Source organism: Falco biarmicus, chromosome 5 (assembly GCF_023638135.1).
Source record: "Falco biarmicus isolate bFalBia1 chromosome 5, bFalBia1.pri, whole genome shotgun sequence".
In the NCBI taxonomy this organism is placed as follows: Eukaryota; Metazoa; Chordata; class Aves; order Falconiformes; family Falconidae; genus Falco; species Falco biarmicus.
In genome coordinates, this window is record NC_079292.1 from 17,370,898 (window position 1) to 17,398,278 (window position 27,381).

Below are 27,381 nucleotides of genomic sequence, written 5' to 3' on the forward strand. Positions count from 1 at the left end.
CAATGTAACTCAATCCATGTATAGCGCTTATATGCAGCTTTCTATTTTATAGGGGATGTCTGAAATTTTACAAAGTTAGAAGAGCATATACACTAACTAGTTTAGCTTCCTTAGCTACCAAAACAAAATAGGTATTTAAACAAATCTTTTGATTAATAACCAGTTAGATCAGCATTTAATAATTATTCTAATTAAAATGATAACACGTTTGTAATAAGCAGGCCAAAACTCTAGTAAGCTTATCCTTAATGCATGTTGGATACCAGACCGATATGTGCCTGGCATTTTTACTGTTAGGTTTTGTCTCTTTTGGGTTTTCATGGTCTAGAAAATCTTCACAGATTTCTCTAAGTGCACATAAAATTTTAGAGAAAAGCACATTGATATAATTTCCATAACCAGTTTAAAGTCTTCTACTAAAACTACTAAATTGATATAATTTCTATAACCAGTTTAAAGTCTCCTACTAAAATATAAGCTTCTCTGGTCTCTGTGTTTATGGATTCTGTACCATGCTGCAGTACCCCACCAAGGACCGATCCCCTCAAAGGCTCTCTGACTTCATAAATCTCTGTGCAGTCACTGCAGGGGACTGGAGTTGTGACATGGGATGCTACTGACTGTGTTTCTCTATCATAGTTTGGGTTTGGGGGCAATCTTTGGGATAGTGTTTGTTGAGATTGCATCATTTTATTGTAAGCATATGTTTTCTGCTGTTTCCAATTAATATCAGAACAAATTTGTTATTCTACCTGTATTTTATACAAGGTATATGACTTGTATTTACCCCCTTTTTTCCAAAGACAGTTTTTATTCTGAAGCATTTTTGGTGTTTCTCATTTAGTCTGTATCTCACTCACAAGTGTCTGTGGTGTTTGCACCAGCATTCAGAGATTTAATTAAAGTAAAAAGAAGCGGAAAGGAAGACGCACTAAAATTTGGTTTAAATATTTTGGAGTGCATGCTCACCATAGGTACGGCACAGCACTTTTAACGCACCCATGTGATCTGTGACAAAAAAGTGACAGGGACAACACCTACTCCTCCAGCATGCCCGCCAGGCTGGCCACCGTGTGGCAGCAGGATTGTGGGATTTGAAACACAGAGATGGTTTATGAATTTCAAGCACCCTATCATTTTCCTTGGTAACAAATGGGTATGAGATAGCAGCAGAAGACCTCCAAACATTAATCACACTGCTTTCCAACAAGCAACAATTACACCTAACAGGTACTCTGTCACCTTGCTCCAGTTGAATTTTCTAAAGAATTCACTAATAAAAACTTGGTTTACTGCTTACAAGCACAATACGCTACAAAAAGCAAAGGAAACAACAGCTTGACTGAAGTTTAGTAGCTTATTATCATCTGTCTGTTAAAAGTTTGCTGCACATTTATTACTTTACATGTCAGTTCTTATATCTAGTTTTGGGCAATGACTCCCCCTCCCACCGATTTTATCTTCGTATCTATTTTCACATTAATATGTTGCATTATGATTCACTGCATATATTTTAGACATACAGCATGTCCAATAAGAAGTACAGAAATACAAAGTTCTGTCGTAATTATTAACCATATTAGTGTAAGTGCACATTTGAAGATATTCAGCTATTTATATAGCTATCTAGCCTAATCAGCCTAATAAACCTTGCTAAGCCTGCCACACGAAGAAAAGGGATGTTGTACTCCTAGGCAACTCTGGCATTTCAGAGGCTGTGGTCAGGTTTCTTGGACTGAAAGCACGCTCTAGCATTTACTCTAGTTAAAGATCAAAGCCCTTGGGAATCACTGCTGTTCTGTTTTTCAAAGCCCCCAACAGTGAGAGTATGAAAATATAGTTGTGGCCTATCTGAAGTATAAGTTCACTGAATGAACTTAATATACTATTGATTTGGTATCAATACCAGCATTGAAGTAAAATGAACTGGGCCGTAATGCCTGCGATGTTGAGACAGTGCCATGAGGTGCCTAAAATTTCTCATTCTAGAGGTGTTAAAATACATAGGTTTTTCTCACCTACTGACACAAGTAACAAATTTCTGAGGGAGCTGAAGATACTTCTGTACTCATAGGCCTATTCTGGTTACACCAGCTGACATACATATACGGGTAGATTTGCACCTGGATTTCAGTCTGGGATCGGATGTTAGCTGACTAGTGCTCAAATAATGTGCTGTGAAATGTTCTTCCTGTGGTTTGACGCAGATGCCATTTTCCTCATCATGCCCGGAATACAGTTTGAGGACACACTCTCACAGCAGCGAAACCTGAATCATCTGAGGAAGAACCCTTCAAGCAGAGTTGGCTGGTGTCACAGATGGAGTCACACACTTCACTCACAAGAGAGAAGAAACAACATACTTCATTGGTATAAAACAGTGATTTAACAAAGTTCAATGGCAAATGTGACAGTGGTTTAACAAGATTTGATGGCAAGGTACACTTGCTTATATACTGCACAGATAAGGTCAGACAAACTGTCAGGGAGACCCTTCTGTTCAGGTTCTGAAAGGACCCCCTTACTTTCTAGACTACTTCCCGGAGAGGAGCCTAAGTGCAGCTGGATCCAATCCTAGTCCCAGACTTGGTCAATGGTTTACGTCTAAAAGATTCTATGTGCACAATCAATCACTTAGGTGATTTCAAAGCTTAGAATGCTATTAATCACTTATCGAGGATCTGTTGCGGCATGGAATCTCTTAACCTTGAGGAGTAACCTTGAGAGGCACCCCTAGTCAAGGGGAGATCCAGGCACACAGCCCGCTGCCATGCAGGAGAGCTCAGTACGCCCTGGGCTGTCCCCTATTTATACTTCTTGTTGTATCTGCACACCAGCAAGACCTCTGTGTCACTGTTCCAGACAGCCCTTGGCTACCATGTTGCCATCTGTCCCCCAAAGTCCAGAGCAAGCTGGACGCAGCCATCACAATCCCCTGCTGGGGGTTATGGCTTAGAGTGGTGGTGGGGGAGAGCACACCACCACAGCTGGGTAAAGAAAATTTATTCTTCACTGCTGTTGAGATGAACACTGAATCAAATACAGCCCGCTTTACAACTTGCAAAAGATGAAACAAAGGAGGAGATAGCCAGAGTGCTAGGAGCAAGCTTATTAAATAGAGGTCAATCTGTTTGCAGCTCAAATGAAAATAGCTTGTGAAGCAAAAAAATCTATCAAAACGTTGTTTGATGATGCATCATACAAAAAAATTCACAGAGCAATTTGATTTGGCAGAAGTCTGCCAGATAAAAGTTTAATGTGATAGCTGCTCCGCTCTTCCCACTGCAACAACGGAGACTTGCAGGTATGACTGAGTGGAGCAGGGGAGCTGCAACGCAAGCACTCTAGGAAACATGGGTGCTTGCCTTCTGTATTTCTGTGACTCCTTCCCACTCTCAGTAGGTCTCGGGAGAATTTCCGTCTGCACCTGAACAGTGGCTATGGCAGCTGTAAATGCCAAAAGGCATGGCTGGGGTGCTGGGGGGGAAGGCAGGCATTTGTGGCAATAAACTCCACGTTATAGGCCACGCTGCCTTTTGCTTTGCAGGAAGCAGCACGCAGTCCCTTTATCTGAAGCACAGTGGCCGGGTGCCAGTGATGTTGCTGATGCAACTGACATCCCACTATGCTGGTGGGGCACCATGTCCCACGGCAGCAAAACTTTGCAGCATTTGCCATCCATCAGGCCCACAAGAGCTTCCAGGCCTTAAGCTGGCTGACTCAGGTAATTTGGGAGAGGGCGGAAAACTCGGGTTCAACCAGAAACGCTGCCACGACCTCAGCCTTGTACACAAGGCGTGGAACTGATGCAGTGTTCTCGGCTCCAGGACAGGCGGCTTATCCCCACTGCTGCGGCAGCCTCTGCTTAGGAGACCGGCTGCATCACCTCACGGGCTACTGCCAATGCAAGCTCCTGGGAAAGACCCTCTTCCAAACCTTCCGTATTTCCAAACAAAAGCCCTTCTCAGCCAACAGCCCGCGGGGCCACAGGGATCCCCGCAGCCATCCCCGCAGCGAGCAGCGCCAGGCGCCAGCGGGGAAGCCCCAAACCTGAAGAATTAACGAAAACCAGCTCCCGGCTCGCCAGCGCCTCCAGGACCCGCCGTAAGGCGCCGCATCCCGACCACCCGCACCCCCCAGAAGCGGCTCCCGGGGGCGCGGCCCCTCAGGCCCGGGGCCTCCCCCGCCGGCTGCGGCCCGGCCCCGCCCGCCATCGCTCGGGGCGGCTGCCTACCCTGCCCCCGCCTGGCGGAGCAGGCCCAGCGCCAGGGGCAGGGCACAGGAGCCGCACCGGCTGAGCACCATGTCCCCGTCCCTGTCCCCGTCCCCGGGCAGCTGCGCCCGCTCAGACAGCAGCCCGCACCCCGCCTCGCCTCCGCTCTCCGACTGCGCACTCAGCCGAGCCCACCGCCCCCAATCCCCTGAGAACCCGCCCCCTCTTCGCCACGCGATTGGCCGCTCACGCTGTCTCTCCGGCGCCTCGCCTGCCCATTGGGCGAGGCGGGGGCACCCTCCGCCCCTCCCCGTTCTGTCGGTTGAGACGAGCCGTGAGTAAATAGAAGCAGGAGCTCAAAATGGCGGAGCCGTCGAGCCCGATTCGCGGTGCGGCGTCGCCCGAGCAGGAGCCGTTCAGCACCAGACCAGCCCCAGATGCGAAGGTGTCCCGTGGGTCCCAGCCAGCCGCCAAGAAGATGAAGGGAGCCGATGAGAGGAGCCTGAAGGGTACTAAGCGCGTCAACGGTGAAGGGGGCGGCGGCAACGGCGGGAGCGGCAAGCAGTCGCTGCCGCTGCCAGCGGTCGTGCCGAGCTACAGCAGCCCCGCGGCGTGGGGTTTCCCCGCGCTCCCTTCTGGCCCCTCCGGCAGCGCGGGGGGCTTCGCTTTCCCTTCTCCGCTGCCCCGGAAGCTGCTGTCGCCCGCCGTTTTGCTGCCGTCGTCCGCCTCCCCCTCCTCTTCCTACCAGCAGCACCAGCACCGCCACCACCGGCACCGCCTGGCCCTGGCCGGCGAGGCGGGAGGCTGCAGCGGCGGGGCGGCCGGCGCTAGCGGCGGGAGCGCCAAGGCGAAGAGGCCCAAGGAAAAGCGGGACAAGGAGAGGAGGAAGCACGGAGCCCTGCCCGTGGTCGCGGCGGTGGGAGATGGCGGCGGGGCCTTGAGTGCGGCAGGCCGGGAGGAGAACGGCGAGGTGAAGCTGCTGCTGCCGAAAGGTGAGGGGCGGGCGCTGTGCGCTGCCCGCGGGCGATCGCTCGGCGCCCGCAGCCTGAGGGGCGGGAAGGAAGGGCTGGGAGAAGGGGCGAAGGCCGGAGGGGGTTTGGCAGGGGCAGCGAGCCGCGGCCGGGCCGGCTGGGCTCGGGTGCTGTGCCTGAAGGTGCGGGCAGCTGCGGCAGCTGCCGTGGGGGAGCAGGAAATGGTTGTGATGCGGGGCTCGGGCCGTTAGAATGGCTGCCTGCCCCCGCCCCGCCTCAGCGCGCTGGCCCCGGGGCAGCGCCGCCGCACGGGGCCTTACCTGGCTGCCCCGCCGCCCTGCCCGCTGCAGGGTCGGGGACAGCCCGGGATAGCCGGGGGTAGCCCCTGGTAAGGGGACCGCTGGCGTTGTGTAAGTTTGTGAAGAAGGCAGTGGCGGCTTAGTCTGCCGTCAGTCCTGTCAAAAAAGGGGGTGTGGAATTAGCGATGGCGTCAGCTAGAAGCTGCCAGAGGCCTTAGATTTTCTTACCTATTAGGGAAATCAGGGTGCCTGGTAATTTACTAGAGATCTGCCGAGAAAATCGAATTTCTGTTGTTAGGGGTGGGGGAACAGAGAAGACCACGTTACAAAAAACCCTTCCAGTTTTAAAATTAAATCCTGAGTAATCTTGTTTATTAGGCTGTTAATTTTTACAGGCTAAGTCATCAAGTATTAGGGAGCGTGCTGTTAAAATTCAGATACTTAGACTTACAAAATCTCATTTAGTAGCTGCTTCAGGTTTGCTGTCTTTCCTGAAGATCCCTGGGCTAAAATGTTCCAAGAAATGCTGGAGGCCTTCAGAAGAAGGGGAGGAGGGCTGGGTTAGTTATTTAATGGGGCTGGACAAAAATGGCCATACCGGGCAAGACAGGATATTAAAGTAGATTCTTGCTGACTGTGATCAGCAGTAGATGCTTAGTAAGTAAAAGATAATATATCAATACAAGACAAGAATATATGCTTTTGTTTCCAGCGTATGCTTTCTCAGTCTCCAGTGACCTTAAACCAGATGTTGATGCTTTTGTGTTTACACTGAAATACGAAGAACTGGAAACATTCACCCCATCACCTAGTTCAAGCAAGTTTCCTTTCTTTCAAAGGAAAGATAAATTACAGCTGTTAATAGGCTTAGGTTACTTTGATTGCGGTCTGCACCTGTACTTGCAGGATGAGCCAAGCTTGTAAAGAACACACATTAATATTAATTAGCCTTTTTGTCTATTGATCACGTTGTCTTTCTGCCTTACTGCATTTTCCACTAATTTCCACTAGTATCTTAGTCTTGGATTCATTTACCTGTGAGTATTTTTTTTAATTACTTGTTCTTTTTGGTCAGCATGTTGCATGTACCATTTTGTTCTTGGGATCTCAATTGCTGGTGTACAAGTGGGCTTTAAGTTTGTCATTTCAGTCCTTTTAAGTATTTATTTTTTTTTTGTTCCTGTCCAAAAAATGACTTACGAAAAGTCTGCAGAAATGATAAATTGGTGCATGTTTAATGTTGGTGAAGCTGCCATGTCTTCACGTATATCTGCTAAGAAACTCACCCTTTTCTTTCTAGCAAAGCCATGCAAATCGTAACTGTATTCATTCAGATTGTCATACTGTCCTACCACTGTTACGTAATCATGTTAATGAATCTTTGAGAGCAATATTACAATAACAGGGTGAAATGGTTTTTGCACATTGGTAATAGAAATGGTGCCAGCTGGATATAATTAATTGAACTCTCCTGGAAGCAGTGATTCATCTTTAAAAATTCTGCACCTTGTATCTTGAAAAGACATTTTCTTTGAACTTGTATACTGACAGGCACAAGTACTTGACTTTTTAGTTGCTGTTTGCTCAGAACAGATTTTTCTTAGCTTTCATTTAGTTCTTGAAATCCTGAGTACAGGCAACAACATTTTCCAGGGCAAATGATACCTGTGTGGCAGCTGGGTCTCCACGTTTCTGTTTAGAGGAAGTTGTTTCTGTAGCTAAAATTTTGTGGCGTAGTTTCCTTTATTGATGAGAAACTTTATATTCATTAAACTGTATTTATGCATCCTTCACTTTCTTACAGCCTTCTCTGTAAAGAGTCCTGCTGAGAGCAGCCAGCCTTTTTAAAGTGGTTCTGTATTTGCCTGTAGATCAAAGGGCAGGTTTGTGCTGTTAATCTTGGGAATAATTTACTTTTCAGAGAGGAAAGGAGAAATACAGTAATGATGCAGGGAGAATGACTTGGGTGGGGCGGGGGGGCGGGGGAAGGCATGCAGAGTCCTAAGTATGGAGGAAAACTAAGAATGATACATTAAGGGGAGGGGTGGAATAGGCAGAACTTGTGCATTGGGGTTGCTGGGACTATGGCATAGACTAGAAGATGATACCGTAGGAACTCTCATTGCAGCAGTGAGGAATGAGTGAATTTCACATTGATATGAAAGAGGGAGGAAATAGAATGCAAAAGCTGCACAAGAGGGAGGAGATTCTGATCTTGTTTTGTGGCAGAAGACACATGTAGGTACTGTAGAAAAGGCAAGGAAGGTTAGAGGAAGGGTAGGATAAAAGGCAAGTGAAAAATGCAGGCAGCCTACAGATAAGACATCAGGCTGAATTTTGAGAATTTTGTATAATAAAAAAACCTGAGATGTTTGTACACACAGAATATATAGGGGGAAAGTAGGAATAAAATAAGCTTCTTCAGGTGTACTGAGTTGAGTTCACAGAAGCAGTCATATGTGCAGCTGGTAGTACTTTCTAAAAATCAGCCCAATGCAGGCAAGTGCAGTCTCCTTTTCCTGGAGTCTGCAGTTAGATAACCTTTTTGCTTTCGTGCTGTGGAAAATGAGCAGCTGCATGGAATTGACAATATTGACTGGTTTTCTCTCATAGCGTTCAGAACTGATACGCAATCAGTGTTGCACCTGCCAGAAAGGAAATTGTGCAGATGAATAGAGGTGCAGAAGCCTCTAAAAGAGGCAAAAGTCTCTAAAGGCAAGCAGTTGGAATGGGTGTGATTTCCTTGACCACTTTCAGGATGGATAAACTCCATCCAGTGGAGATGCATTGCATGTGAGTGCATGGGATGGAGTGGAATTCCCAGTTGAACTTTGTACTGGTAAGGGTGCCAGTGTCCATGAATTGGGAGGAGTCATCTTTCTAATCAGTGAGCTGTGTGCATGCTCTGCTACAAATAGCAGTTATGACACTAGGATAAAAAGTAGTATGCTGGTGTGGGAGAGGGAGGGCCAGCACAGACCATAGTACTAGAGAAAATGAGGATTGAAGCTAGGGGGATTAGGGGGAAGAAAGGCAAAATTTGTCTCATGGGATTGCTGGGACTGTGATGTACACAAGATGATACAAGGAAACGGGGCATGCAGTGATAGAGTAATGGGAGAGCTGGACTTGGAAAACTGTCATCATAGGAGTTGGTATGGTACCAGTAGCATTTACCTAGTTCCAGTTTAATTGCTGTGATGATGCTAAGGGATATTGACACTGAGGAGGAAACTGTGAGAAGATTTTTTTCAACCAGTCAGAAAAGCTGATTATAGGAGCTTCTGTTTGTCCTTTGTTTGCAATAGTGATTACTAGATAAGAGAGCCTAGTTTTGAAGCACCTTTCTTTCCGAAGTCATAGGAAGATGTTAAGTTTGCTTATAGCCAAGATGGATGATGTGTTTGTAGCTCAACAAAATCTTCCTATTTTCTTCCTTGGATAAGTCTTCATTTATAGATTTCTCTGGTTTTCTGATTCATTGGAAAGACCATTAACTTGCAGAGTCATAACCGGGCCTTACAGTTTGTGTTTCAATTAAATCAATGGAGTAAAGTCAACACTTCTGAGATAATGATCTAGCATGCAGAGAACGTAGAAGAACATTTTGCCACATGCGTGATTTATCCTGCAGATACGAGGCTTATGCTGTTGAAAATCTTAAATTTCACTTGTCAACATCATTCTGGTAGTGGGATTAGAAGATCTGTAACTATTTTTGTTTTAAACCACGGTGTGAGTCTGAGATTGCTGTTCCAGTTTATGACGATACTGATTCAGTTAGTCATTTAACTGGTACTCTGCTTTAGCAGTTGGTAGTTGAAATTGTTTTCTTAACAGTGCAAAGCTCAGCTCAGCCTCTCCCCACTTCATGAGATTCATCAGCATTTTTTGGTTTGCTCCATAGAGTTACTGTAAGGTGTGATCCAGATAGATGAACCATCTTTTCTGTTTTTCTTGGCATTTCTGTGTGCATTTCCCGTTCCCTCCATTTTTTTTTCCTTCAACGATCCATTTGCTGGTAAGATTACCAGAGTGTGCAAGCAATTACAAAACTGGTATTTTTAACTTGGAGATGGGGGTTTCCCTCATGAGCAAGAAAGCTGAACATGGTACTGTAGCTCTTGGTTTTACTTCTAGTTTTGGTTTTGTTTGTTGTGTTTTTTCTGTCCTTTCTCCTGCTGTCTTGGACAGATTAGATCAAATTTCAGGTGGGCAGTTGCCAGTGGTTCTTCTGATAACTTTGTTGCTTTGGGTTGCATGACACTTCTGGGTTTTAAGCTTCCAAGAAACTGCACTTTTCAGGCTGCTGAAGTTTGATTTGTTACCTGGGATGCTCATTTAGTAGTCTGACTTAGCAAAGTAAGTTAGAGAAAGTTTTGGATAATCTTTTCCCACTTCTTCACGGCTGGGACCATGTTTCTTGCTAGTTAGGTTGTCTTTTTTTTTTTTTTTTTTCCTTCCTGCTAAACATTCTTTTCTTCTGTTTATTTCTATTTCCTTTGCTTTTTTTTTTTTTCTGTGTGGCTTGACTCACTTCCGCCTCTCCCCCAGCCAAACTCCTTACATTCAGCAGTCATTTTCATGCTTGTGAGGCTCTTGATCACGGTCTTCTGAATTCCTATTTAGATACCCAACTGTAATCAATAATGTCTAGAAAGTGCTTTGATTTTCAAGTCTGGTACACAAGAGGAAGAAGGAGTTACCAAATGTCTTCGGATATTCAAGATTTATATGCAGTTTAGTTTGGAGAGCTGTTGGTGTAAGCATCAGATGTTGAGATGAATTTGGAGCAGTGGATCTTTCTCCTGAGGGACCCTCTCCCCTTTTTGTTTCCATGAAATAACCATGAAGCTCTGCTAGGCAGAACAAAATCTCTCACTTTCTAAGCTGGAGAACAAAGCAAGCCCCTCCTGTACCCTAGAATCCAGCTGTGTGAAATCTACACAGCAGAAACTTATTCTGATTACAGAATAATAAATAAATTTTCTTAATTGAAACAAGATCAGTAGGCTGAAACACCAGATCTGAAACCTCTTGCAGAGGTCTTGTTTTGCAGCTGTCACGTTCTCCTCTACCGATTTCTGATGCAACTCCCCAGTGCTCGAGCTTAAACTTGGCTCATTCAGTTCTGCACGTAGAAGGTCTCCTTTAGAAGTGCAACGCTTAGAGGAATTGTAAAGGTTAGATTTGAATTTCTTCTAAGTGTTTTGATTCTTAAAGGGGTCTGTCTTCCCTCCTGTTCACTGGAGGGGTTTGGGAAATGTTCTCGCCTGCCAAGGGGATTTCTTTTAATCATGTCTTGGATTTTAAACTTTAATTACTGAAAGGGATGTCAGCCAAATATTCCTCGTTATTGGAATGAAAAAGCTATTGTGAAACTTTTTTTTGGGTGTATGTGGGGGGGTGTGTGTTTGTATCAGAAATACTATATGGGTTTTTTGAATGTTCATTAAGTCACAAAGCCTGCTCTCCAGCATACCTTGTATGACTTAATAGAAGTGCCAGTGTGAAAACTGGTAACATACTGGTGTTAGACATGCTTTGTGTATCTGTGTAACCAGATAAACAGGGCTTCTTGAGGTTTTATTTTTATGGGTATTTGTACAAAGGGAGAAGAGTGGAAGGGAGGGTGACTGATATTCTTGTCCTCCCCTCCTCCTCCCCCTTCCCTTCAGTTACAATACTGTCGGTGTTGTCCCATAGCAGTAGTTTGTAAATATTTTGCCTGATGTGCAGTGACAGCCTTTAAATCAAAGGGAGGAGGGAGAGGCAGAATACTTTGAGCATAATCTGTGGCTGACTACTAATGTGTGTTACCATCTGGAAAACTGATGCAAAGCAGCTGCAGCTTTTGGCATCTGACAAGGTTGTAAACCTCTCCTCTTTCACTTCTGAAACAGACTTGCTTGACCTCCTGCATTGGTTTCAAGGTGTGAATTTCACAGTGTGACAGTGACCACGTTGCACATAATCCGCTACAGGGCATTTCACAATTCACTTGTACTCTGTGCACTCAGTTTACTTTTGTGTCTGTAAAAAGCTTGCAATAGAGGTGAAGATCATCCTAGATTTCTGAAATCTGAATGGTGTGGTCTGTAAACTTGTGTTTCTTTATGTGTTCCTTAGGAAATCACTGTAGTCATTATGAGAAGGTACCTACCTAGTTAGGGAATAAAAAAACCTTTTTCTATGGCTTTTAGCTGTAAATGGCTATTTGCCGTATGCATACAGTATGTATTAAATTTCTTTTATTTATGTAATTAACTCAATATCCAGAAAAAGCAGAAGCTTTTGGATTTGAGGAGGAAGTACGCATATGACTCTGAATTAATTCAGTTAGTCATGTGGATTTACTGTAAAGTGAAAACATTCTTCAGATGCCATTTAAGAAGGTGAGGTTGAACACTTCTTCATAATTGGATTATTCCTGTCTGTATATAGCACTTGTTAAATATACTGCTGTTGCTGCGTTTCATTCATGGGTGAACTGTTCTATGACATTAAAACCAAAGAATGTGGACTTTGTGGTGATGCTCATGTTGTGAACTTGAATGAGACATCTAGAAACCTTTTCATGTCTTGCGGGTTGTATTGTTTCCAAACAGGGATACTTACTCCTACAGAAGTCTGTATTTTAAATAGCATACACGTGGTATTTAGTAGAATTGTAGTGGGTTTGCGTGGCAAGGTTGTGGTGGTGGGGCCGTGGCGGCCGCTGTGCGCAGGTGCCCGCAGCCCCCCCTGCCCGCCAGCCCGTGCCAGCCGGCTCCAAGGCGGCCCCGCCGCTGGGCAAGGCCGAGCCCTCAGCCACGGCGGCGGCGCCCCCGGGGGGACAGATCGCAGCGGGGGGGGACCCCGGGCCGGGGCAGGGGGTGCCCGGAGGGGGCCGTGCCCCCGGGGGCGGGCAGCCCGCGCCGCGCCGGAGCAGCTCCCGGCAGCGGGGAGCGGAGCTGCGGGCAGGGCCGGTGCCCCCGGGGGCGGGGGGCCCGGGCTGGAGCAGCCTGTGCCTGAGGGGCTGCGCCCCGCGGGAGGGCCCCGCGCAGGAGCGGCCCGGGCAGAGCTGCAGCCCCCCCGCGGGAAGGGCTCCCGCTGGAGAAGGGCCTGGAGGAGCGTCTCCCGCGGGAGGGCCCGGGCTGGAGCCGGGCGGCGTGTGAGGAGCCTCTCCCGGAGGGGGCTGGGGCGGCAGAGAGACCTCAGCCCCCATTCCCAGGCCTCCTGCACTGCTCAGGGGGAGGAGGTGGAGAAAATTGGGAATAAACTTATGCCTGGGAAGAGGGGAGGGGTGGGGGAAGGTGTTTTAAGATTTTATTTTTGTTTCTCATTACCCTACTCTGATTTGATTGGTAATAAATTAAGCTAATGTTTTTTCCTCAGTCAAGTCTGTTTTGCCTGTGATGGTAACTGGTGAGTGATCTCTCCCTGTACTTAACCGTGACCCATGAGCTTTTCATCATATTTTCTCTCCCTTGCCCAACTGAGGAGGGGAGTGACAGAGTGGCTTTGAGCACCCAGTGCCCAGCCAGGGCCAACCCACCACAAGAGTAAAAAATGATAGAGACTTCTTTTGCTCAGGCAGTAGAACTTGAAAGCTAAGGCGTGGGCCTGACTCTCCTGGACCTTCTATAGCTGATGCCTACTGTGCTTGGAATTTCTTAAATTTTTTTTTTTTTTTAACCCTAGTAGGGAGTATTTACAAACTCAGTTTAGTCTGTGACTGGTTATTTCCTGAGCAGTCTCTGTCAGAAGCATATAGAGCAAAAGCACATTTTAATATGGGAAAAACTTCATTAAAAGATACAGAATTCTTCCATCGTTTCTCTGGGATACAAATTACTTCAAAATTTTGGTTTCTAGTGTATTTAGAGGTACATAAAGGAATAGGAAGTTTGTGTGAGCAGGAAGGTCACCTAGTACAATGAACAATTATGTGAGAAGACTCTAAAGGTTACTATGCTATAGTAATGTTTGTATGTATGAGAAATGTGTATGTAATTACTGTGTTTTAGTCATAGTTGTTCCCAATGTAGTTGTTAAGAAAACAGTGGGAAATATGGATTAATGTGGAGAGACCTAAATACATAATTTGCTCTTTAGAGCTAGTCCCTAAAACTCATCAAATGAACAGTAACATAATGTTTTGAGGAACAGTGACTTCTTTGGTGTTGTATGTCACAAGGAAGCTATTACAACAGTAGGAAACATTGGGTTAAGGAGAAATCGTTATTGGCTGTATCAGCGCAATATAGCGAGTAGAAACAGAGGCATCAGTCATCCAGCTGTGTTCTGAACAGTTTGAGAATTAGTGCATTTCTTTAGGTTTTAGATGATTTTAAGACTAAGGATTTTGGTATGAGTGATGTGCTGATAAACCAGAAAGTGTTAAATTAAGTTTATAGTAGAGGAACTTGTATTTTCCCAGAGAAGCTTGTTCTGTTGCTGTTTTTGTTTTTTTGTTTTTTTTGTTTTTTTGGCATCTTACTGGGTATTCTTTTCTGTCACTTGAGAAGTGATTCGTGTCATGATTGACTTTTTCTCCCAGTGGAAGAATGGAAGAACTGCGGTATGAACTTTTAAGATTTGGTGGTTTCTCCCTTTTCAAAGTAGAGTAGGCATAACAGGAATTTTGTATCTGTTTTGATCCAATAATAAATAAAAATTAATCCCCTCTCCCCCAACCAGATGAAATGTTAGACATTAGTAATAGTAGTAACTAAAAGACAATCTTGTGATTATCCCTTACCAGAACAACTTCGTTAAAAGGGAGAGAGACAATAGATCAGCTTCAATAAAACTGAAGTTTGTTGTTTGGCTGCTATTTTTAAATATCTACTGAAATGGAAAAGTAGTTATTGGACTTAAATATATTTGGATGGCTTCACAGAAAAATATGGTATAATTTCGATAAATTTTAAAAGGGTTATTATAAATGTTTTTGTGATTTCCTGCAGAAGGTTTGTTGGGCCTATTAATCTTTTTTTAAATTAACCATTCATTTAGACTAGGACTCTTTTTTTTTTTTTTTTTTCTCTTCCCTAAAAATCCACCAAAACTCCAAACACACGCAGTCCAAAACAAAATACCCTCACCCCTGGGGAAAAAGTTGGACCACAACTGTTTGAGAAGTTGTTCCTTTAACTTGTGCCTTTGTTTACCAAAAAAGAAAAAAAGTACTATGATTGTGGACTAGGAATGTCAGACTTTGGCTTTAGTCGCTAGTACATTGATACATGTTGGCTTTTTAGAAGAAGACCTTTTATTAAAAAAGTTGCCTTCCCTGTTTGAGTCAAACTGCCCCTTCACCTTACTTTGAACTCAGATTATCTTCTTATTAGCATATTAAACTTAAGTTTGTTAATTGCATTTCTGAAGCTTTAGTTTTTTGTAATTTTGAAAATTGAAACTATTTGAGTGGCAGTTGCAGTGCTGTGACATAAGGAGGTAATAGCTGTTGGTACTTAAAGGTCTCTTGTCCTGACAGTGGCCATTTAGGTTATGTTATTTCCCTGGGGACTCATTTCATCCTGTTGTCTCAGCAGCTCACACTTTTTTTTTTTTTTTCCTCTTAATTTGTTAGGAGTAGTACTGGAGCAATCTAATTGCAGACTATTCTGTGGACATGGCAAGATTAGTATAAACATCCCTACTTTTTACTGCTTTGAAATGCTGTTGTCCTACAAATGAAGCAGACACCTAAGGTTTTGGATCAGTGGTAGCTGCTACTAGTAAACCTCAAAAAAGCAGTATAAGTGTTCCAAGTTTTCTTAGCTTGTTCAACAGAACAAGTTTTATCTTGTTTTTTTTCTTGCCAGCCTCACTTGCTGGTGGTTTATTCTATGACACATAGATTGTAAATTGCTTAATGTTGGATGCATTCATTTTAAAGCAGTATTTTCATGAAGAATTTTCACGTTTGTTGGTTGAGAAAGTGGGATTTGGACTGTTATTATGTATGGCTGGAGGGGATTGATACCTTATGTTAGAGAAGATACTCAGAGGAATACTGATCTGTGACACAATGGAAGGTCCTGAAGAGCCCTAGTCTGTATCTGTATGAGCTTTATTGTGCAGCATTATATGGTAGCAGCGGTTAGCATGGAGACTGTAGTTGGAGAATTGCACTTGCCCGCCCTTGTTAGGTATCTGTGCCATATGCATATTTTAATCATGTTTATTGACTACTGACTACTGGGTGCATCTAAATTTACTGACTTTGCAGAGCTAAGTTGCAATAGATTTAGTGGTAGACTAACTCTTAAAATAATTTGGTTGATTTTATCTTTGCATCCCATTGAAAGCTGTGGAATATCTATCACTGAGGAGAGTAATTTCCCAAATGTTTGAGAATTGTGTTTGGGTTCTGCCAATCCAGACTAGAAGATACTTATTTTCACTCAAAATGAAGACATCTGAACTGAGAATTAAGATCAGATGTTAATCTGTGGAATGACTCTCATTTCAACTTAATTTTATTTTTTATTATGTTCTGTCTTCATGTCAATATTTAATTATGCTTTTGTTAAGGAGAACTCTTACCATCTATTACTTATGTATTCTGTGGGCTTTGAGGGAGGAAGCCTGAGGATTTGTGCATTTAAACTGTGATTCTCAACTGTTCTTTACTTGCCTCAGGCAGTACGCTGGTTTTGTTACAGTACTGTGATTTCTAAAAGGAAGATAGTTAAGTTTAATTTATTTAAAACCTTCCTCAACTGCACTTACATTGTACTTGCAGTCCCTTCGGGGATATGATTTGCTTGTGGCTGTTGCTGGAGGAGGTCACTGGACACTTCCATTGTTACTTTTGTCTGGAACGTTACACCATTGACTCTGTTAATTGCTTTCTAGATGTGAAAATAAACTAGAGGCTCTTTAAAAGGTTTCGGCTTGTTCTCTGTCCTTACTGATGTGTTGCTTCTGACAAAACTGGGAGATTGATTGGCCTGTGATGCTATTCATGAGCCTGCAATAAGGGATTCTTTCAGTGTTTTCTCTCATCCTCTTTCAACAGGGCTTAGCATTTGTATATGCTCTTCAGTTTTTCTTTGATTTGTAAGTGATAGCAGAAGTCAAGTATGCCTCTTTACAGTATGCAAATGTTGAGATAAAATCTAGGTCTTCCCATGATAATTATAATCCTGGCTGAGTTGAACATTCAATGCAGGTTACAAATCAAGCCTGTTGTTACTGCCTACTTGCCTACCGAGTGTCTGTTACTTAAACTCACGTTGTATAATTTATTTCCTACTTCATACTCTTAAATTGCAGGGGACTTAGAATTTGGGGGTTTCTTTTGGGGGAGAAATAGGAGAGGAAAATTAATGTCTGCTTAACCTATTCTTAGAAAGTACAGGTTTCTGTTGCTTGGGAAAACTTGTCTGGATTCCATGGTCTGCTATAAAGATGAATCTGCTTTGTCATACCTTCTTACTAAACTGTTAGAAAGCTGTTCTTGGATGAGATTCAGTCACTTAGAACTAAGACATCCAGACAATTTTAAGCACAGCTACCTGATTCCTTATAATTTTTTGTGCCAGCATAGTTTCTGTCCTCTCCCCACTGCTTATCTTGATCTGCAGATAGGCAACAGACATACCTCAATTGCTATCTTTTTTAGTTTTTATTTTCTTTCTTAGACTTTTCCCAAAATACTTTCTTCATCCTGACAACTGCTAGGGTTCAAGTTCTGTAGCCTTACCGGAAGACTCCTAAAAGTAAAGATATGAATGCTGTGGACTCATTGTTACAGAATTCATTTATGTGGATTACTGTCAACCCTTTTCACTTTTTTGTCTATTAGCATGCTTCATAAATAGAGGACAGTATAGAGCGTCCCATAACCAAACTAGAATTGAAGGCTTTCTTTGGCTTGGTTCTGAGGAATATTTCTGATTTGTTAATAGTGAAGGTGCCCGCTGCTTCTATTTTATATGAATGCTTGAGGAAAAGTAATTGGATTCCTCTTTGCTTCCACGGGAGGTTTATAATGCAAGTACCGTAAATAAAACATCAGGATTGTCTCTCAGCTGTATTATTGAGAAAGCGTTCTGAAGCTTAACATTATGTAGAAGCTTGAAATCAGATTTTCTCTTTCCTTGTGGAGGTTAAAAAGCCCAGTAAACTCTTGGGGCAGGTACTTGGCCTCAGACCAAGAAACTAGTCCTATGAAGTGGTGGCTGCAGTGCATCTAAGCCTAGTAAAATCTGACTTGTCTAAATGCTTGGTCTCAAAAGTAAGTCTAAACTTGGCATGAAAAGATTACTCCATGAAATTATGAATTCCTTTGGGTCTAGTGTTTTTCATGTAGAAAGCATGCCTAAAGGTGCTGCTTTTGTATGACAATGATCTAAAAACCTGGAGTGACTTGACAAGAAAGTAAATGAAAAATGAGACTGCTCAGGTAAGCTGTTGCTGATTGTAGGTAAGCAAGGGAAGCACCAGTGCATTAGATCCGCTGTGCAAATACAGCGTTTCATGTGTTTCTAGTAAGTACGCGATTAATTGCTTTTAATGTGTTAGTGTAGCCTGTGAGCTTCATGTAAAAGATTTTGCAGCTGACAGATTGTCATCCTTCCAAGTTACTTGCAAAACCCTTTAAATTTTTAGCCTATGTGAAGGCAGTTGTTACATGAGGTTTCTGGTGTGTCTGTGCACCCAGGAAAATACAAACTGTGCTCCCCCCCTCCCCCATTTCTTATCTAATACATGTAACTTGAATTTCAAGAAATAAAAGCAGACTGCAGATGCAAAATAAGAGCAGACGGTAGTAGGATTAAGGAAAAATTAAGTGTATACAGTTAACATGTTGAGTTGTCGCATACAGTTCTAACATAATAGAAATGAAACTTGTCTGTGTCAAATAAGCTTATGTTGGATTATGCAACAGGTAAATATTAGCTTTTCATATTGTAAGTACTGGGATTTCCTTGTAACTCCTTCTTTTATCCTCTTAATAGAGCTTACATAAGAGTAATATGAAATGTGCATGCAACAATTAGTTTTCCGTTCCTACTTAATTGTAAAATATTTGCTTTTCAGCTCAAATCAAAGACAAAATTAAAGAAAGGGAAAAGAAGCAAAAAGAGAAGAAGAAGCACAAAATAATGAATGAAATCAAGAAAGAAAATGGAGAAGTCAAATTATTGCAAAAAGGTATGTTCAAACTATGTAGTAATATTTCATTTTGGTGTTTGAAAATTTTTGTTGTTAGTTATGATACGGGGTTTTAATACTGTGTTTTTAATTTAAATGGCATTTCCCCCAGTTAGTTGGTATGAGGGTTGTAAATTAAAATTTAGCTATAAATGTTAATTTTTTTGTCGACTGTGTTTGGTAGTGGAGGTAAAAAATACAGCTGTTACCACAATGTTGCTTATACAGTAGTAGTAAAGACTAATACTTTGAGTAATAATACTGGTGATACCTGTATCTTCCCTGCAGTTACTGAAGAAGGTTATAACTTTATGTATTGTGAAGAAGAAAAATGAATCCATGTCACATCTTATATCTGACATTAAATGCACAAAACCGAGTGAGTAAGGAGAATAATTCAGGAACTTTGTCAAATAGTGAAAAACTGTGCAACAGGCAGCCTTAATTCTGGCTGATTTCTTCAACTTCATTTACTGTAATGGGATGTAATTAAGATTGTGCTGTCACACTTGCTCGTACATCCACTGAATCTTGGAATTGCACAGTAGTTTAGGTTGGAAGGGAGCCTGACTGGCAAGCCCAGAACTTGATGTGATATTCTGGATGTCTCAGCAGTGGTGAGCAGCGGGGGAAGAATCATCTCCCTCAACCTGCTGGCAGTGCTCTTCCTAATCCTGTCCGGGAGGCTGCTGGCCTGCTTTACCAGGAAGGCACGCTGGTGGGCTTACGGTCAACCTGTCATCCACCAGGACCCCCAAGGCCACCTCTGTCAGGCTGCTGCCCAGCCAGCTGGGCCCCCAGCCTGTGCTGGCACACAGGGCTGTTCCTCTTTGCGCGCCCCTGTGATGACTTCATGCGTCCACAGAGTTGACCCATTCGTACAGCCTCCCGAGGTCACTCTCGCTGGCAGCACAACCCTGTGGTGCATCAACAGCTCCTTCTGGTTTTGCAACACCTGCAAAGTTGCTGAGGGTGTGCTCTGTCCCATGATGCTGGTCGTTAATGAAGATGATGAACAGCATTGGCACAAGGTATCAATATCTGAGTTACTGCAGTAGCATCTGTCCTCCAGCTGGACTTTGTGCTGCTGATCGCGACCCTTTCAGCAGAGCAGTTAACCCAAGTCTTGAACCACCTCACTCTTCACTTGAGCAGGTCATGCTGCATGGCTTTTTCTGTGAGGATGTCACTTACTTAAGTAGACCAACTATTTATTTTTTAAATGTTATTTTCAGACTCAGTGCTTTTGAAGTTAGGAACAAATTCCTTATATGTTTTTCTGTTATCTTGTCTGCTGTAGGATTTAATTTACAAACAAAAACCTGAAACCCCCAAAACAAACCATTGTATTCAAAATACTTATAGGTCAGAGGCATGGAACCCTGTAATTACAGCGTCATGTATTATACTTTAAGCAGAGCTCTGAGTAACTGTATTAACAACTACAACAGCTTAAAACCTGTGGTGAACAATTGGCTTAGACAATGAGGAATGTGTAAGCTGCTGACTTCCTGTGAAAAGAACAGATGTGGCTTTTCTTTGCTGAGCATGAAAGGAAGTTGGTGGTTGTGATACTGGGCAACACACAACTGCCTCAACGGTGAGCTCTTCAGGTTTTGTTTGCCTGTGCCTGCCAGCCTTTTGGGGTTTTTTACACTGTGTCCTCTTTCTATTGTCATTCAGCTGATAAGGTGGAAGCTGCAAAGACAGCAAGTCTTGTTACACAGATGTAATATATGATACCTAATGGGGATATTTGGCCTCAAATGGTGCTTTATTTTCAATTAACATAAAAAAAGCCTATGTAGAGGGGCTCTGTTAGAACTCTTCTGGTGTTCTGAGCTAGTTGAGTAGCAGAATGGGTTCTTCTCACAGAACAGCGTTACAGCTTTGGGTGCCTTATTTCGTAGATGTGATGTTATCAGCCAAGTATCATGTTTTAGGTGTTCTTTATGGTGTTGGTGGGAATTGTAGAGGCTATATTTGATTTGCCTGTATCCTGCAAAATTCGCTGCTATTTCAGGGAAAGAAGGGAGTGGTCAGGAGAGCAGTTGTTTAGAGCAGATGATACAAACCCAGTGGAGAGGATCCAATTCAGAACAGCAGCTCTGGATGTCTTCTGTGGGCCTCCAAAATCTGACTGATGTGCTTGTATGTGCTGTGAAGTTTGTGTAACGCTTCCTGATTCCTTCTGCTGATCTAGTTTTACATCCTGGAAGCTGAGGGCAAGGGAACAAAGGCAAAAGTGCTTTAAGATGAGACTTCTTGCATGTATTAGTGGTCAGTGCCTCTGACCTTCTCAAACGTTATTATTTCTTCATCTAATGTTATCTTCTTCCTGGGGAATAACAGTTCAACTCGAAGCCCTTTTATTCTGAGCTCAGAATTCCCTGTGTGGGCTTAGGAACAAAGGTTTCAAACTAATCTACTTTCCTCTTCTTTGGGTTTTAGGTTTTGTGGTTGTTTTTTTGTGCGTGTTAAGAGACTATACTGCTGGTCTCTACATACAGCTTGTTTCTTTGTAGGCATTAGATCTGTATCTTGTGAAATGTTACTCTTGACCATCTGCTGAATGCTTTTCTTCCTATGTTGTAAAGCGTTAGTGTTTTGGGCTTTGTCTTTTTTTGGTGTGTTTTTTTTTTTTTTTTTTTTCCTGGTAGTGACTTTCATTGAGGAGGTGGAGGTAATAGCCTACTTGACTTCAGGCAGTTAAACTAGCTGTCCAAGATAAAAGGTGGCTGTTTATAGAAGATTAGGTCAGTACTGAGGGACTGATCCTTTTTGAGGAAGAGTTGGTGGATAGAGCTGATTTTGGTGCCTTGAAATGAGTGTGGAAGATTTGACTTGCACTGGGAAGCCTAGGGATGTAAGCTGTTCATCAGCCCAAACTTGAATTGTGGTTCTATTGAAAGCAGTGATAAAACCTGCTCATGCTGGAGAAGGGCAACCCCCCAACAAATGGGTATTTTTGCTGTTCCTGAGGCTGTTAAAGGAAATATTTGGCTCTGATGGCTTTTTTATACATGTAGAATAAAAAGAGTTTTTGTCATCCTTTTCTACTTGGAGCTGTGTTCTCTGTAGAATAAGGCTACATAATTGCTCCTTTTTCTCTTAGTTTATGTGGAAGGAAGAGCTCAGTTTTTGGAAAAAAGCTGCTTGGAACATGCTTATTGTTAAATCACTTAGTTCCTGATTTTGTAAATTTACTTTTCAAAATCTGCATAATGAAAACATTACCTCTTTAAAAAATTGAAAGTTTCATTACAAAAATTCACAGCAGGACATGGCTGAGGGTTACTAGAGGTCCTGCAGAAAGAAAAAGGATTAATAGGCTTACCTGTATACAGTCCCATTTGTGTTTCCCCTTTAAAAAGAAAAAATGGTATTTTTCTCATTATTATATCAGAGCACAGTGATTTCTAAAAAAGCAGTAGGAGAAATGCCTAGTGTGTGTTTCGGCAAGATTGAATGCCTCTGTTTATGGAACGCCAAAATGCAGGGAGGAAGGGAGAACCAACATCTTTATTGTGCTGGTATGAATGTCTGTAAGTATGAATTGTTTTCTAAAGATTGTTTTTATCCTTCTGGGAGAAATTACACTTAATTGTACATTCTTAGGAACCTTTTAAATTTTTTTATAGGTGTGTTTTGCACAGAAGTAATTATAAAACCTGGTATATTTTAAGACGAGACCTACCTCTGAGTCATGCTGCATGCTTTTTTCTATCTGCTCTATTTTGTCTTTGTGTGCCTTTAGAGAAAACACTGAGGGATTTGTATGCAGTGTGTTTTAGTTGATGAGACATTGATAGGATGGGAAAGACTGGTGTAAGGGTGCAGGGGACACAACCCACAACACTGATTTGCCTGTAATACTGACTTTGCTTCACAGCCCTTCAGCAGCAAGTTATCAATTTTTACTAATAAAATACATGAGTAAAACACAGGCGGAATATGTGCTATGAGATCACTAAGAGCAGAGCTGTTCTAAATTCCAGTGGGCCTCCAACATTTGTTCAGGAAGAATGTATTAAATTTCTTTACCTTTTGTGTAGCTGGTGGATCGCTTTTCCACATTTTCTGGAGCTGTTTGCTCTTGGTTCCTTCCCATCCCTTTACACAACTGATTCATTTCTACCCCTGAAGCTACTGCAGCCTCCATTACTCCTTCAGTTCAGCTAGGCCTTTCAGTTGGCTCCATAAATCTTTGAAAGCTAAAATGAACCAGCAGTGTTGGACTTGAGCAGCCTCTGCTGTTGTCTGGGCAGGGTGAGACACTGTCAGTGCCAGCTGTGTTGGGATGGAGCAGGTGGTAGCTGGGTGGAGAGCTGTGCTCTAATAGCTTTGAAGTGTGCATTGCTGGAGGTGGGGATCTGGAGCTTGTAGCAAGGACTTCTGGTACTGCAATGAAGAACAAAAGTCAAGTCTTTTTCTACCACTGCCTACAAAATCTATGCAGGTTAAAAGGTTTCCATATGTGTGACTGTTTTGTGTGTGTGTGGTTTTTTTAAGAATCTGAAATACTGATCTGAAGGCTGTGAGTATGAATTATGATAGCCTCTGTGTAGCGTATGCACATGTATTATTTGGTACTTCTCTTTATGGTGAAGACTGTGGAAATAATTGTAGTTTAATTACCTTACTTCAAAGACAAAGAATTAAAGACTCCAGAGAGAATTGCAGTGCTGTCACATTTATAGGAACTCTTTGTTTGAGAATAGTGTTTCTAACTCCAGCTTCTTGCTTAGTATAGGTAGCTAGGCTGGGTGCACAATAAATATTTTTTTTTTGTCCTGTGCTTGTGTTGTATATGTAAAGTGGGTTTCAGTTCTGACTTCGATGCCACAGATAAAATACTGTCAGTCATTTAAAAAAACCATCTGCTTCTAATGTGGGTTACTCAATCGTCTTTAAAGTTCTTCCATAGGAGGATGAAAAATGCTGGTCAAGGAATGCATTTACTGCCTTTGCTGCTTGAAGTTGAAGGCTTCATTGAATTGAGATGATTAAGTTAGCATTTTTCACCCCATAGACTATTTTAAGATCCACACATGTGGAATTGCACAAAAAATTTTGCCCTGATTCACCTTATAGATTCTTATTGTTATACGCAGACTTATTTTGAACAGAAATATGCTGTTACACCTTCCCCCTCCACCAAGTTTCTATCCTTGTTTTCAGTCTGGGTGGGTTTTCTGTTATGGTTTTTAATTTGAATCTTAACTTATTTGGAGAGTAGAGATTTAGCAGTGTGGAAGGAATAATAGTTTGCTGTTTTTTTGTGTACTTTGTAAAAGTATTTTAAAGAGTCAATCTGTAATTTTACATACATGTATTTAATGTGGTAACTCTGGTGACTGGACTCTAGAGACTGCAAAGTTTACAACAAACACTATGAAAGTATAGAATTAACTGAAAGTATTTTAAACTTTAGATTTTTTAATTAATCACTTTATAAATTTCTGCTTATCTTACGATATCCCATTGAAGCTTTCATAAGTGCAGTTGTTGGAAAGAGTATGGGGCAAAGCATATTAGGATTTTCCTGTGTGGCTCTGGGTAAGAGGCAGTTATGTTAATGAGCTAAACATGGTAGGAGTCAATGTGTATCCTTGTAGCAGCTTTTAGGACATCCTGTGTTCTTATGTCTATAGGTGCCACTTTCTGAAAATCATGAATTCTCCAGGTCATTGTGACTATTCAACTTCCAGGAGGGCAGAAACAACATAAAATAGGATTATTTGATGTATTTCAGGCTTGACTCTTCTGATGTTTTATAGTCAAGCTTTCAAGCCTATAAATAGAACAAGATAGCTGTCAGTTCTCAGTGGTACTCCTGCTGTTTGGTTTGTTTCCTGGGCTGTGTAGTGAGACACCTTGAAGTTATACCATGTGCTGAAAACAAACATATTATCTTTTCAACCTGTCAGCAGTTGATCTTGCTCATTCTCCTTATTTGCAGAGTGACTGCAGAATTCTGTGTGCATGTTTTAACTCTATTGTTAAAGGTTGTTTTAACCCTTTTGAAAATCACTGAAAAAATTTCATAATACATGATGATATGTTAAAATCAAAATGGAAAATTCTGTCCGTTAATTATCTGGCTGCTACCAGCTTGAGGGCTTTTTAGGATCTAAAGGGCTTCTTGTGGTTTTTCTTGTGCTGGGTGGCTTTTTTTTTTGGTGTGGGTTTTTTTTTTCTTTTTTGCTACTGTAAGTGGCAGTGCCTCCAAGAACACTTGCGCTGTCTATGCATATTTTATTTACTGGTTGGTGGATGGTGTCTTGGCTGCTCGTATTCTAAGCTATTTTGTAGTTGTTTGTGGTTATGAACTTTAAACTCATTGGAAGATCCGGGGGGACACTTGTGGTTTGAACTGGGATTTCTGTGTTGGCTATTTAAAGACTTAGCCTGGAGAGCTGTAGCAAAGCTGGGTTGTCATAAATTTCTAATATGTCAGTAGCTTTAGTCTGAATTGCAGTGAGAACACTAGAAAATGCTTGAGTCGCGTGTCTCACCTTGTGAGCCTATGGGAGGAAGGTGAAGATCATTAGTTGGAAGTTACTTTTTACCTATCCCCTTACTGGAGAGTACTAGGTAGAACTTCTTGTAGTACTACAGTAGGAGATAGTTGGTACAGGACCAAGCTAAAGATTTAAATAATGTCTTGTAGCTGGTGACAAGAATATTCAGGCTGATCTCTCACTGCAGAACAAGTAGTGTAGCTGCAGTTAGTTGATACTTCTGTGACTTTTTGTGTGCCATAGAATGAGTAAGATGCTATGCTCAGTTGAAAAACGTAGGAAATGTGGTCCTGCTTAGGGCTCCTCTGCACTGGTGTTCTTCCCTTTGTGCTCCTACACCACCACCCCCACCCCCCCCCCACCCCCCGCAGCTGCTGCCCAGCTCTGTTAAACTTGGGTGACAGAGCCCTCCTAAAGTGAGGAAGTAAAAACTGACTGGTTACTGGCTGTGTTTAAAAAAAATGTATATCCCTTCTCCCTTCCTGCTACTAGCTGTTAGCTAGAAAACTGTGGGAACAGAACAATCTAGTGTTGTTGCTAATGTTGGGGTGTGGTGGTTTGTGTTTTAGTGTTTTTTTAAACTTCTAAAGTTCCTAACCCTTTTGGGACTGTGACCTTGAAGTTGAGAAACACTGCTGTAGTTGAAACAACTGAAGTAAAAGCTTTGTGGCCCCTGCTTAAGTAAAAGTTCAGATCAAATGATCTCATGGACAAAACACAACATAAAATCAACTTCAGGTAATTTCTGAGTTTTCTTCTTATAAAAACGCACACTTGGAAGGAATCTTTCCAGGGTTTGGGCTGTCTAGCACCAATTTAAATTACAAGTACATACCATCTAGTAACAATGGAACATTGGCTTATTTGCGTAAAATTAGAACAGTTCTGAGTCTCAGTCCTTAATGATGAGTCTTGCCCTGTGAGTGACAGGGATATTGTGGCACCACAAGAAATAGATTTACTGTGTCAACCTTGAAACATCTACCCATCACGTAGATGTGTGCAGCAGCAGAACTGTTTGTGGTATATAAGGCCTGACTTGCCTAGAAGGTGGTTAAAAATTGTTTTGAGGTAGTTCTGTTATTGCTGAGTGTGTGCATGCACGAACAGAATGAACACAGGTTTCTATTCTTACGTTTTACTTATAAATCTTGCACTGTATTTTTAACTTCATCTTTGTGCAGATATTGCTAGCCAAATAAAAGAATAAGCAAAATTTTATTTTGCTGTTCTTTGGGCTTTTACACTCGGTGAAGTGTGAGCTCAGTCTGCTTTTTAACATTGGATCAAGGGGAAAGTTCCTGTAGATGTCTATGGGTGCTGAGGGTTTTTCTACCCACCCCTGTTACTCCTCATTCTTGGAGTCCCAAAGCAGTTCTCTCACTCACCCTAAATAAAAGACTTTTCTAATACAAGTGAAAATTCTTACTGCTCTTCTGTGTTTCTGAATCATGCAGCGAAATAAGGTTTTCATCTTGTTTATAGGTGTTTCCAGTAGCTGTGCTTGTCTAAATGCATCTGAGACACAGGATGTCGTGCATTGCAATATGGCTACTGTCTTGGCTGAAATTTAGATTCTAGCAGTTCTATGTGTGTGTATGTGTGCACCTTTATGATTGCTGGTGATGACTCTGAAACGCCTGTTTTGAAAGTTTTGGGTTGTGAGTGTGTGCCTGAATAGTAACAACTTAAGAGGTGGAGCAAGTTATCTTGCATGAAGTGCTGCGCTACTGCTGCCAAATCTTGCTTAAAACAAAGCTAGTTTGAGTATCTCAGTCTTTACAGTGTTTGGATTTTTATTTAGCCTTCTGGATTGCTTGCTTAAGTTTTCAACAAATTCTGTATGTCTGCTGGGAGGTAACTTGATTACTGTCCTAGGGAGAAATTGAAGGTGACATTGAAGGCAGCTGGTGTGTGTGGTTTTTTTTTTTGGTGTCTGTCAGCCAAGTGTCAAAGCAGCATTACTGGTTTTGGAAGAAGCAGCACATTTTGCTTTAAAGTATTTTGATATATGCAGCAGAGTGGTGACTGAATGAGTGTATTTCTGCTCCTCTCTACAGCTAATGCAAAAGAAGGAATAAGATGAAAGTACTTTATTGGGCATTGCTGATAGCAATCCCAGTATTTCTGCAAATTAATTCCTTTTGCTATTGAAGTCTTTGCAATTTCTGAGCAGCTTGAAACACCTGCTTAAGAGTGGATCTTTGAAATTCAGCAGAGCA

General features: G+C 42.4%; 1 protein-coding gene across 2 annotated transcripts in view; it reads left to right on the top strand.

Annotated features, from left to right (window-relative positions):
- The first annotated feature begins 4,484 nt into the window (after positions 1 to 4,484).
- Positions 4,485 to 27,381, top strand: part of RSBN1L (round spermatid basic protein 1 like) — a 53,588-nt gene continuing 30,691 nt past the window's right edge. For both annotated transcript variants that reach the window (XM_056339238.1, XM_056339239.1), the window contains exons 1-2: positions 4,485 to 5,205; positions 18,522 to 18,635. In XM_056339238.1, coding sequence (XP_056195213.1) covers positions 4,575 to 5,205; positions 18,522 to 18,635 — 745 coding nt within the window. In that variant the 5' untranslated portion in view covers positions 4,485 to 4,574. The remainder of the gene's footprint in view (positions 5,206 to 18,521; positions 18,636 to 27,381) is intronic.